General features: G+C 40.5%; 1 protein-coding gene across 1 annotated transcript in view; it reads left to right on the forward strand.

Moving 5' to 3' along the window:
• The window catches only part of dnah2 (dynein, axonemal, heavy chain 2), a gene marked incomplete at both ends in the record, with an annotated part of 428475 nt that overhangs the window by 205067 nt on the left and 210255 nt on the right, over positions 1-13153 (forward strand). The window contains 4 exons of the mRNA XM_080450915.1: positions 5573-5753; positions 8860-8998; positions 11439-11656; positions 12523-12624. Coding sequence (XP_080307041.1) covers positions 5573-5753; positions 8860-8998; positions 11439-11656; positions 12523-12624 — 640 coding nt within the window. The remainder of the gene's footprint in view (positions 1-5572; positions 5754-8859; positions 8999-11438; positions 11657-12522; positions 12625-13153) is intronic.

A 13153-nucleotide genomic window follows, 5' to 3' on the forward strand; every position in this document is an offset into this window, starting at 1 on the left:
CTCACATCATCACATCCTGTAGAGAGTGACTGACTGCACTGTTTATTTGTCTGATCACGACAGTGTTGTGCCAAAGCCCCCTTTGTCTAAAGACACCTGTAGTCCTGTGGGAAGTGTATACGTGTGTGTGTGTGTGTGTGTGTGTGTGTGTGTGTGTGTGTGTGTGTGTGTGTGTGTGTGTGTGTGTGTGTGTGTGTGTGTGTGTGTGTGTGTGTGTGTGTGTGTGTGTGTGTGTGTGTGTGTGTGTGTGTGTGTGTGTGTGTGTGTGTGTGTGTGTGTGTGTGTGTGTGTGTGCAGTGTGTGGACAGGCTCTCTAGTTATCAGGTGGAACAGTGTGTCTAGTGTAGGCTGATCTGTAGAGACGGACTGCTATTTGAGAGCTACTCTGCCTGTTCATGGAAGCATCTGTCTGTTATGACTTCTTCTGTGTGCTGCATACTGAACTACATGTGTTGTGTGAGAAAGAGAGAGAGAGAGAGAGGGAGTAGTTACACTTTTGTAAATGTGTGTGTGTGTGTGTGTGTTTAGTTTTATTTGTGTGTAGCTTTATTTGTGTGCGCTGTCGGGCTCCACGTTTCAACTTTCTATGTATGTTTGTTTTTTTGAGTAAATTAATGCCATCCTTTGTCAAACTAACTACAGTATCAGAAAAGCAGCACAAAATTGCCCATCTACAAGCTCACAATGCGTCGCGTCGTAAAAATGTAAAGATCACGTTTCTTTTTTTGTGAAAGCGGTTAAGTCTGTCGGTGGGTTATATAAATATTGAACCAATGAAAAGTATTATCAAGACGTACTGTATACACCCGACAGCCACGATGCAAAGTATTTGTGCACGTGTAATATCACTGTATAGCGTGTGTAAAATGGCGTTTGTGTGAAGCAGCCCTTTGACTATACAAGGTGAGTCCTCCAGACGCTTATGTAAAAAGACTACGGATCGACAGCAAGGCTATTTAAGCTATAACATTTTCTCCTTTGCACAGCACTTACTTTCTTTTTTCCAAACACGGTATATTCTTTTCACGATGGCGGCGAGGCGGTGAGCTCCTCTCTGACACCGGCTGTCCCCGACGTGCCAGTTCACTGAGTATTTAGTGGCTGTCGGCCAAGAATCCTCATATCTCCATATTCAAATATTTAAATGAATGCCTTAATTCATTATACAAGAACGTCACACAAAAGTAGTGAAAATAGACGATCTACAAGCTCATCGCGACGTGGTGTGAGCTTGTTTTCTTATTTTCATAATTTAAAAATATTTTTTTGATTATAATAAAAAAGGAACGGTTTTGGACGTACAAGGTTTCCCAGCCCGACAGCGACGATTCTCCAATAATTGAATAGAGGGCTAAATGACTCCTTGACGAGGAGCCAAAAGACCTCCCCAAACCCCAGCTCCTTAGAACAGCGTGTTCACCCGCCTTTTAATTCCTGTTTGGAGAGTAGTGTGACATTGCTACGGAGACCCAGCAAATGTTGGCTCAGGACACATTTGAAGCTAATGCGGTGTTTCCTAAATATATATATAATTATATGTGAGAGTGATATTAATGAAAGAATAGCTGAGGTTTAATCACTTAAACCCTATGTACTTTGTTGTCCGGGGTCCCCCAGGGGTCTAGACTTGGTGAGCTCCCTTTTTTCCAGTGGTGTAAAGTAACTAAGTACATTTACTCAAGTACTGTACTTAAGTTAAATTGTGAGGTATTTTTTACTTTACTGGAGTATTTTAGATTTTCAGTACTTTTACCTCTACTTCACTACATCTCAAAGGAAAATATTATACTTTTACTCCACAAGCAATTATTTGAAAACTTTAGTTACTCGTAACCTTGTAGGTTTTGATTATTATTACAAAACCTACAGTAACCACATCAGCCCTATCTACAAGCCTGATCTACAAGCTCACAATGCGTTGCGATGCGACGCATTGTGAGCTTGTAGATCAAAATATGTGTATACAATGTATACATTTGAAAACTTGAAATGGGACATTCTGCCTAATGAGTACTTTTACTTTTGTACTTTAAGTATATTTTGATACCAATACTTTTGTACTTTTACTCAAGTACATTTTGAATGCCGGACTTGTACTTGACGTAGTTCTACAATGCAGTGTTGATACTTAAAACATAAAAAAAACATTGGAGTCTTTGCTGAAAATAGCCTAATCTACAAGCACACAACAGGTCGCAAAACAACCCGTTGTGAGCTTGTAGATCGCCATGTGTTTATCTATTATGACATGCTTCAAAATGTCCACCAATCTACCCCTCCCCAAGCGCTCCAAAGGTCATATTATGTCTGAACGACTGGTGTCCAGTGACCCCCAATACTCAGCAAACGCTTTGAGGGTCTGGTGAGAGATTAACATGTACTCCACGCTATACCCACCTCGCTGGACCCCTGGCAATCTGCACACTGTCAAAACAGATCCACACATTTCACCCACTTCTTTACACCTGTAATAATCCTGTGATGTGACAATCATCAAGCTGATTCTGATTCAGAACAGGACCGCTACAAAAAAAAAGGCTGTAATACTTTGCAATCCTGGTGATTCATGGGTGTTGACTCTCTCAGAGTACGTGGTTTGGTTTCAAGCAGCCAGGCATCAGTAGAAGAAAAAAGAATTATGAAATTACAATCGTAAAAGCCAACCAATAAAGGGTCCCTGGGTGCAGTGGTGTAAAGTAACTAAGTACATTTACTCAAGTACTGTACTTAATTGCACTTTTGAGGAATTTTTACTTTACTGGAGTATTTCCAATTTTCAATTGGACATATTTACATTATTACAAAACATACATTAACCACTTCAGCACTATATACATTTCGACCATTTGAAAATAGCCGATATACAAGCTCACAATGCGTTGCGATGCAACGTATTGTGAGCTTGTAGATCTGCTATTTTCAAAAGATTTTTATACATTTTATATATTTGAAAATGTGTGAAATGGGACATTCTGCATAATGAGTACTTTCTACTTTTGGTACATTTTGATACCAATACTTTTGCACTTTTACTCAAGTACATTTTAAATTCCGGACTTTTACTTGTAACAGAGTACTTCTACATTGCAGTATTGATACTTTTACTTAAGTAAAACATTTTAGTACTTTTTCCACCACTGATGGTCCCTGGGTGTGTGCATGGGGGGGGGGGGGGGGGGTCATGTTATAACATGTCGTTTGTTATCTGACACCGTATTGTGTTCAGCCACGGCTGAGTGGTGTGATGTATGTGATTCTGACCTGCAGTCTGTCACAATGCAATCATTAGCTTCAATGCTGCTTCAGAGCAAACACTTTGATATAGACTTATGATGGACAACACACCCTGATTATGACTGTGATTAATACACTACACTCACTCTCACGCACACACACACACACACACACACACACGCACACGCACGTGAGCGCCTTGCTGGCCCCCCTCTGTCTCACCCTACATCCCTCTGCGTTTCAATCGTCTCCCTCTCCTTTCTCTCTCTATCCTCCTCACTCTATCCCTTCATCCATCTCTCTATATCTTCCAGCTCTTCATGGTTCCCCGGCCCGTGCTCTCTATTTCTTCCTCCCTGCCTCATCCCCTTCTCTTCCACCATCCTAGCTTGCTCCGTCAAGCATTTTCTACAGAAAACAAAGAAGGAAGTGAAAGTAGACAGAGTCTGAGATTTTTTTGGGCAGAAGAGAAAGTTTTGACTGAACTGAAGAAAATTGATAGATTGAAGAAAATAGTGCGGCATTAAGTCAGACAGGAATTAACCCGTTTAGACCGGGAAATAATCTGTGTCAGATCTACAAGCTCATAGCGCGGCACGAGCTTGCAGATCTGCTATTTTTGAAAAATTGTGAACATGTGTGCAAATCTTTGAATGTGTGTTTTTTTAAGCGAACATTTTTAACTCTGTTACAACTTCTGGGGGTCCCTGGATCAAAATGTTTTGAAATGGGGGTCCATGGCCAAATACATATCATTCTGGGTGGTCCTTGACATTTTTTTTAGATATTTGTAGAATCCCCCAGAAGCAAAGATTTGAGTTAAAAAGGTTTGCTTTAAAAGATAAGTATATTCAAAGACTTGCACAAAATGTACAAGATTAAAAAAAAAAAAAAAAGCAGATCTACAAGCTCATAGCGCGGCACTCGGTGCCGCGCTATGAGCTTGTATATCTGCTATTTCTTTAATAGCCAAATAAATCTAAAATGACAGAGATGCGTTTCCCGGCTTTAGTGAATTAAACAAGGAAGATGGAGAGGAAACTGCCTGGAGCCAGAAGAGTCATTTAAAAAGTTTCTTACTTGTGAATCAAAAAAGGGCAAGAGATGGTAAAAAAATGATATGTACGAACCAATCAACATTGAGAGGTGTTGATGAAATGTTTGTGCAAAAAAAATAACAGAAAAAACACTCGGCGACAGCGTTAATGAATGTGACTGGAAGTCGTCACTGTCTTGCGCAAACCTTGTAAGTCCAAAACCGTTACTTGTCAGGAAATGAAAGAAAAAAGTGTGACGCGTTGTGAGCTTGTAGATCTGCTATTTTCACTACGTTTGTAGTGACACTCTTGTATGACGAAATAGGTCGTTAATTTACGGGAAAAAAATGAAAAAATGAGATAGGAGGTTTCTGCCCGTCTGAGTGAGATGGAGAGGTTATTAATAGTTGTGATTGGAACTCAATGAGCTGAGGGATTGTTATGCTCTTTTCTGAACGTTTTTTTTACCCATATCTTACGAAGCAGTGTTGATTTCATCGACTAAAACTATGACGAAAAATGTTCGTCGACTACCTTTTTTCACTGACAAAAACGAAATTAAAACAAAATAAAAATGAGTACGATGACTAAATATAGAAAGACTAAATATAATATATATTATATAAAATATATTGACAATTGCGTCATTTTATGTTTGGTTGCGCTCGGGTGTTGCGCTCTGAAAACAGCAGATCTACAAGCTCACAACGCGTCGCGCTGCAACGTGTTGTGAGCTTGTAGATCGGCTATTTTCAGCATGCAACCAAGGGTAAAATCAACCATTGCGACGCCATCACGGCACCGCCAAAATACATTTTAGTCTGTAAAGACTGTAAAGACTATAACCTTATGATATTTAGTCGACTAAAACTAGGCAAAAACTAAAACGATGTCGATGACGAAAACTAAATGGAATGTTATACAAAAGACTATGAATGAAACTAAATAAAAAATGTCTGTCAAAATCAACACTGTTACGAAGTACAAGAGGTCAGGGACAGACTCATGGTAGTCCAAGCAAAGTTTTATAAACTTATATAACCGTTAACTTTTCATTTATAAGTGCATTGTAGGGAGTACACAGTACGATTTGTAAGTGATGATGCAACATTTTGAGTAATTTGAGTCTGTCTGTCTGTCTGTATGTATGTCTCTCTGTCTCTAATAATAATACATTTGATTTGTAACACACTTAATGACACAAATCTCAAAGTGCTACATGGCATAAAAAGCCAATTCTCTCTCTCTGTTTCTCTCTCTCTGTCTCTCTGTGTCTCTGTCTCTCTGTGTCTCTCTCCCAGGGGGACAGAGGAGGTGTTGCAGACGTTGGAGGACAACCAGGTGGTCTTGTCCGGCATGAAGGCGTCTCGCTTTGTCAGGCCCTTCGTGGGCGAAGTGGACCGCTGGGAACGCCGTCTCTCTCAGGTGCAGGAGGTCATCGAGATGATCCTCACCACGCAGCGCCTGTGGATGTACCTGGAGGTACGCACACACACACACACACACACACACACACACACACACACACACACACACATGCGCACGGATCTGTACTGTGTATTTGACACAATCTCATTGTGTGTACAGTTGTAGGATATAGGGTGTATGACGCACAAGCAGATATGTGTAAACATACCATATTGTCTGTTATATAATGCTGTATAATTAAATCCCCTGAACAATGCTGTGAGGCCCTTGATGTTCTTCCAGCTCTAGTGTGTCCTAAACCGCATTCGTCTTCGGAGGCACTGGTTGATTATCATCTCTGTCGGGTGGAAACCTCATCGCCAAAACTGTTACTTTTCAGGAAATGGGGGGGGGGGGGGCGTGTTTTCCAGTGGAATTCAATATAGTTATTATTTAACGTCTCCTAAATCCAAACTTTTTTCAGTTTTCTGTCTGAGAAACGTATGTTTCTGTATCAGTGGTGCTCAATATTTTTCATGTCAAGGACCCTCAAAATGATATGTATTTGGCCACGGACCCCCATCTCAAAAATATTTTGTTCCAGGGGGTCCCAGAAGCAAAGATTTGAGTTAAAAATGTTCGCTTTAAAAATATGTATATTCAAAGATTTGCGCATATTTTCAAGAATTTTCAAAAATAGCAGATATACAAGCTCATAGCGCGGCACTCGGTGCCGCGCTATGAGCTTGTATATCTGCTATTTTTTAATAGCCAAAGTGTAAAAATAATGCTTTTTTAGCTCAAATCAAAAAGTGACACAGATGCGTTCCAGGTCTTAATGGGTTAAGTCACAAGCTCTTGTGTTGTTAATACTTTTCATCAGTGGTGGAAAAAAGTACTGCATTTTTTTTACTCAAGTAAAAGTATCAATACCACAATGTAGAAGTACTCTGTTACAAGTAAAAGGCCTGTGTTCAAAATGTTACTTGAGTAAAAAGTACAAAAGTATTGGCATGAAAATATACTTAAAGTACCAAAAAGTAAAAGTACTAAAATGTTTGAAAATAGCCGATCTACATCGTAAACTAGATTTAGTTTCAGGGGTCCCTGGAACAAAATATTTTGAGATGGGGGTCCGCGGCCCAATACATTAGCATTTTGGGGGTCCTTGAGATGAGAAAGTTTGAGAACCACTGCTCTACCATACGGATTGGATTGGAAAGTCACATTTTATTCACACTTAAGAAATCACATAATAGAGAACCGATGTCTGACGCCACCGCCACTAGAGAGCGCTGTCTCCCTGGGTCACAAGAGTTGTTTTTTTCCATTGAAAATCCCATAGGGTCATTTTAGATCGCATCATATTGTAAGTACTAATTTATCCATAGAGTAAGATTTTTTTTTAAATAATCTCCAAACACAGACGTCAAATGTAAATCCATATCATAAAACGGCACAGAGTCACATGTACCTGAAAGAATTGCGGCGCCGATTTGTTTATTAAAAAAAAAACGTTCTTATAATGACGCAATCTAAGATTTCCCTATGGGATTTTAAATAGAAGAAATACTTCAGTAACCCAGGAGTGACACCAGGACGTCGGTACTCTATTGAGCTTTAAGTAAGAAAATGTGAGTACTTCTTCACCCGGGTTCAGTCTGTCTGTCTGCTCTTTCATCTCTGCTTTTTAACCGTCTGCTTCACTTCTCTCCATGTTTCACTCTGCTCACATTCTCTCTGTTCCCCGTCACCCCTCCCTCCTCCTCCTCCTCCACACTTTTTCCCTTCCATCGATTTGTCTCTCTCTCTCTCTCTCTCTGGCTGACACGCTGTGTCTATCTCTTCATAACTTTCACACCTCATCTTCTCGCACGTCCGTCTCTTTCTTCCTCCTGGCTCTCTCTCTCTCTCGCTCTTTTTTGGCTTCAACTCTGCCTCCTGTGTCTCCTGCCACTTTGTGTTTTATATCCCTGTGTGTGTGTGTGTGTGTGTGTGTGTGTGTGTGTGTGTGTGTGTGTGTGTGTGTGTGTGTGTGTGCTTGTATTATATTACTATACTTGCGAGTGCCAAATGTCCCCGCAAGTATAGTAGAATGTGAGAAATAGACATTGTGAGGACCATTTTCCTGCTCTTCACAAGGGAAATGGTTGTTTTATGGTTTAAAACAGGGATTTTCAACCGGTGGTCCACTGGTGGTCCGCGGAGGTATTGCAGGTGGTCCCTGGCCATGCATAAAAAAATTAAAAAAAACTTTTTTTTTTTTTACTTATAAAAAAAAAGTTTTTACTTTTAATAACTTACAGGAGTTCTTACTGTATGGTGTGTGTGTGTGTGTGATATGAAATGTGAGCTTACCATAATCACAGTAATCCTTAATCATATTCCATCATATTCAAACAAAATCACTGTATTTTATTAGATATTATATTGATATTATAGCTATTTTCTCCAGCTCCCTGCGTTGCATGAACCCCCCACCACTGTTGTGTGAGGTGGGCCTATGATGGACCCACCACGCACAATAGTGGTGGTCCCCAGGTTGCTCTTAATCAGGATGGTGGTCCCTGGGTCAAAATCTGTTGAAAACCCCTGGTTTAAAAGATTTCTAGTTAGGTTTACAAGATGATTCATGTTAGGATTAGACATAAATTAGGTTTAGGGATTAGTTACGGAGTTATGCCTGATTTACACTTAGTTGTGCGTTGGTGTCGTGCACCGAAAAATTGCCGATCTACAAGCTCCACTTCTTCCCCACAGTTTTTAGATCTGATATTTTCCGGCTTTGGTCTTATGGTTAAAAATGTCATAAAAAAATTAAAGAGATCATTCATAAAATCACTGTCATATCATAACCCATTAAGACCAGGAAAGTATCTGTGTCATTTTTAGATTTCTTTGCCTATTCAAAAATAGCAGATCTACAAGCTCATGATTGTAGATATGCTATTTTTTTATTTATTTAAAAATGTGTGTAAATCTTTTAATATATATATTTTTTTATTATAAAAAAAAACTAAATGTTTTTCAAAAAACTAAGGATTTAGAAGACATTTGTCGAATCGTATCTCATGTCTAAATGGGTTAAAATGTTGATGTCCTCACAAGTATAGTAATCTCTCTGTGCGTGTGTGTGTGTGTGTGTGTGTGTGTGTGTGTGTGTGTCTCTCTCTCTTCTCAGAACATCTTCCTGGGTGGAGACATGAGGAAGCAGCTGTGTGAGGAGTGTGAGCAGTTTGACGTGGTCAGCTCCAGCTGGAAGAACATCATGGAGAGCCTGAGGAGGGACCACAACGCCCTGCGGGGGACCCAGTACCCTGGTATACCACTATATACCATCACACTGATACTTTATTTAACCCAGCACTCTGGTATACCAATACTACCATCACACTGATACTTTATTTAACCCAGTACCCTGGTATACCAATACTACCATCACACTGATACTTTATTTAACCCAGCACCCTGGTATACCAATACTACCATCACACTGATACTTTATTTAACCCAGCACCCTGGTATACCACTACTACCATCACACTGATACTTTATTTAACCCAGCACCCTGGTATACCACTACTACCATCACACCCATTTTTAGACCTGTTGTAACCTATACAATGTTCATACCTTTAATGTCGGGAACACGTACAGTATGTGTAGAGGTGGAAAAAGTACTCAAATGTTTTACTTAAGTAAAAGTATCCATACTGCAATGTAGAAATTACAAGTGAATGTCCGGAATTAAAAATGTACTTGAGTAAAAGTACAAAAGTATTGGTATCAAAATATACTACTAAAAGTACTAAAATGTTTGAAAATAGCAGATCTACAAGCTCACAACGTGCCGCGCTGCGACACGTTGTGAGCTTGTAGATCGGCTATTTTCAAATAGTCTATGTATAAAATAGAGCTAAAGTGGTTCATGTATGGTTTATAATATAATAATGTATATCTGCAAAGTAACTAGTAACTACAGTTTTCAAATAATTGTAGTGGAGTAAAAGGACAATATCTGTCTCTGAGATGTAGTAAAAGTACTGACAATTTGAAATGCTCCAGTAAAGTAAAAGTACCTAAACATTTGACTTAAGTACAGTACTTGAGTAAATGTACTTAGTTACTGTACTTTCCACCACCACTGAGTATGTGTCAAATTAGATGTTGCTTGGCCTGGCTCCAGACCCTGAATCTCTAGCCACTAGTGATGCGCAGGTCGCGCGGGTTGAACCGCGGGGCGGGTGGACAGACGGGTCAAGATTTCAGATGCAATTATCGCAGGGCGGCCGCGGCGGGTCAACAGTGTGACTCATGAAAAAGAAAAGAAAAAGCATTATGGTACCTTCTCTCTCTCCTGTTTTGTCTCTCTTACTCCCTCTCTCTCCTCCTGGAATCATGAGCTTGTGTTCAATGCGTTATTTGATCAATTATGCACAGCTGCCTCTAATGTCAATCTAATTGTTGGATAAACGGCCCATAACACGCTCTCTCTCTCTCTCTCTCTCTCTCTCTCTCTCTCTTTCCCCCTTACCCCCTCCCTCTCTTTCTCTCTCCCTACCTCTTCCCCCCTTTTCTCTCTCTCGTGTTTGTGTGTGTGTGTGTGTGCGTGTGCGTATGTTGACAATTCTGTTAATTATTTTCAGACAACTCTTAAGGTCCTTACACACCGGGGCGATTTTTTCGTGCGAATAATACGCTTTTTTTAAAAACCTTATAAAGTCAATGCAAGCGTACATGGCGCGAAAAAGCGGAAAAGCGAAGCGAAAAAGCGTCTTTTAATTATTCGGAACGAGTCCGAATTTTGCGTATATTCGCACATTCGCCGGTGTGTAAGGACCTTTACGATTTAGAATGTGTTTTTAGAATCGGCCTCAGGTCTAAATAGGTTTTAAGTGATGCATGATGCATTTGCATTTGTACTTCCCATGTCTTCTCCCTCCTCTACTAGGCACACCCACGCATCGCCCACAGAGTCTCTGCACTCACTCTCTCTCACTCACTCACTCACACACACACACACATTTTTATTAATTTTAATTTCAGAATGCAAGTCGATGGGGTTCTGATCGGGGCTGAAACCTCCCCCAAATTTGGAGTCATACACTAAACCCAGACCTGTAACCCCCGCCGTCTGTCCATCTGTCTGTCTACTTCAATGAACTAATGGCTTAATTGAAAATTAGCCCATTAGCGTTTTCATTTTGTCATTTTCGTGTGAAAGTGTGGGGGATCAGAGCTACAAAACGATGTATCATCCTGCTTATAGATTGACCCCACAGTTTCTAAATCTGCAACCGATTCAAGTTAAGACGACGAGGATGTTTCTGAAAAATGTAACCTTTGAGAATTAAGGCTTCAGTATTGAGTTCTTTCCACACTCTCTCAGCTGAAGAATCATTATAACACGTGGTGTGAATGTGAATCGAGGTATAAACCCAGACCTGTACCGTCTGGTATAAACCCAGACCTGTACCACCCTGCCGTCTCTCCATCTGTCCGTCTGTGGGAAGTCTTTTTTATTTTTTACCTGAGAAGTTTCTACCCTGTGTGTTTTTTGTTTGATCTTGATCTTTATATGTTCTCTTTGACATGCTTATAAAAATAATTCTCCCTCCCCCCTCTTCCCCCTTTCTGTAATACAACAAAATGATGCCAAAAAATAAATTGCACCCATATTTACACCCTGTCAACCAGTGTGATGTGATTACGTTAGTTGATTGTTTATTCTGTCCATCTGGTGGTGGTTGTGTGTTCCAGGGCTTCCAGAGAAGCTGGGCAGGATGATCACAGAGCTGGAGGAGATCCAGAAGGCTCTGGAGAGCTACCTGGACACCAGGAGACAGCTGTTCCCCAGGTTCTACTTCCTTTCCGACGACGACCTGGTGGAGATCCTGGGACAGTCGCGCAACCCCGCCGCCGTGCAGCCGCACCTCAGCAACTGTTTCACCGGCATCCACAGCCTGCGCATCTGCAAGGTATTACTAGGGGAGGTGGTTCTCAACCAGTGGTCCGGGGACCACCAGTGGTTCCAGGTGGTCCCCGGCTTAATGATTAATAAATTGGTAAAATCAAATGGAGACTTATAGATCTTTAACTCTTGAGAGCGTAAAATGAAATCAAATGGACCCTTACGGGTCCATTTGATTTCATTTTACGCTCTCAAAAGTTACATTATTGTTAAACATCTGCATAACTTAATTAAAGGATTGTTATTTTGATCAACGTTTGCCTGTTTATCTCTCCTATGGTACCAACATCAATACAGCATGGAATTGTGGACAAAATCATATCCAACGATAATAAAATATTCGAAGTCTAAATCTCATCAAAATGGCTCAAATGCAGAATAAATAATGGACCTTGATGTGAAAAGGGTTGAAAACCACTGGTATAGGGCGTCTGGGTCAATGCACACACACACACACACACACACACACACACACACACACACACACACACACACACACACACACACACACACACACACACACACACACACACACACACACACACACGCGCAGACTTAGTCTGGTTAATCAGACTAATTGATTATTTAAAAAATAATTGGCCTGGTTTGTTGATATTATTCAAAAGAACTAAGATTATGTGATTAATCAGATAAGTGATAGAATAATTGCTAAGAACATGATCAATAATTGCAGCCCTACACACACACACACACACACACACACACACACACACACACACACACACACACACACACACACACACACACACACACACACACACACACACACACACACACACGCGTGTCTGCTCAGTGTATGTGTATCCTGATGAATGATCATGATGTATTGTCTGTCTGTCTGTCTGTCTGTAGGTGGGGAGCAGTGGCATCCAATCCGAGGCCAGTGGCATGTTGTCTGTGGACAAGGAGTTCATGGAGTTCAGCCACCCTGTCCTGCTGGACGGACCCGTAGAGGTACAAACACGACTATCAACCACTTGAACGCTACCGACTTAAGGCCAATACGTGCTCCTTCCGACATGGGGTTTCGGACAGGCTTTCTGCACTATAGTTCAGAGCATTTCTTTTTTAATAGATATTTTTTGGCAATATATGGCAAGTATATGCAGAATATATACAGAATATATGCCATATTCAGGTTCATATATGTGCATATGTGTGGATATATAGGAAATATATACTCTTCTATGTCCACATACTGTATATGCCACATATAGATATATATATGTACGTATATAGAGAAATATATGCAGGTGGCCAATTTCGTATATTATGTTATATAACATATATGATAAACATATATGTTGCATATATAAAAACATATGATGTTCATATATTTTCTTTGCCCCCCCTGCTGGCAGAGACAAAAATCACCTATGGTTCAGAGAGTCAGGACATCTGGGCGTGCAGGCGCTCTGAGGAAAAGCTCTGAGACCGCCCATCAGACGTTCTGAATTACTAGTCAATTTGTTGTTATATCACC

Source organism: Gymnoscopelus braueri, assembly GCF_963280865.1.
Source record: "Gymnoscopelus braueri genome assembly, chromosome: 15".
NCBI classification, from domain to species: Eukaryota; Metazoa; Chordata; class Actinopteri; order Myctophiformes; family Myctophidae; genus Gymnoscopelus; species Gymnoscopelus braueri.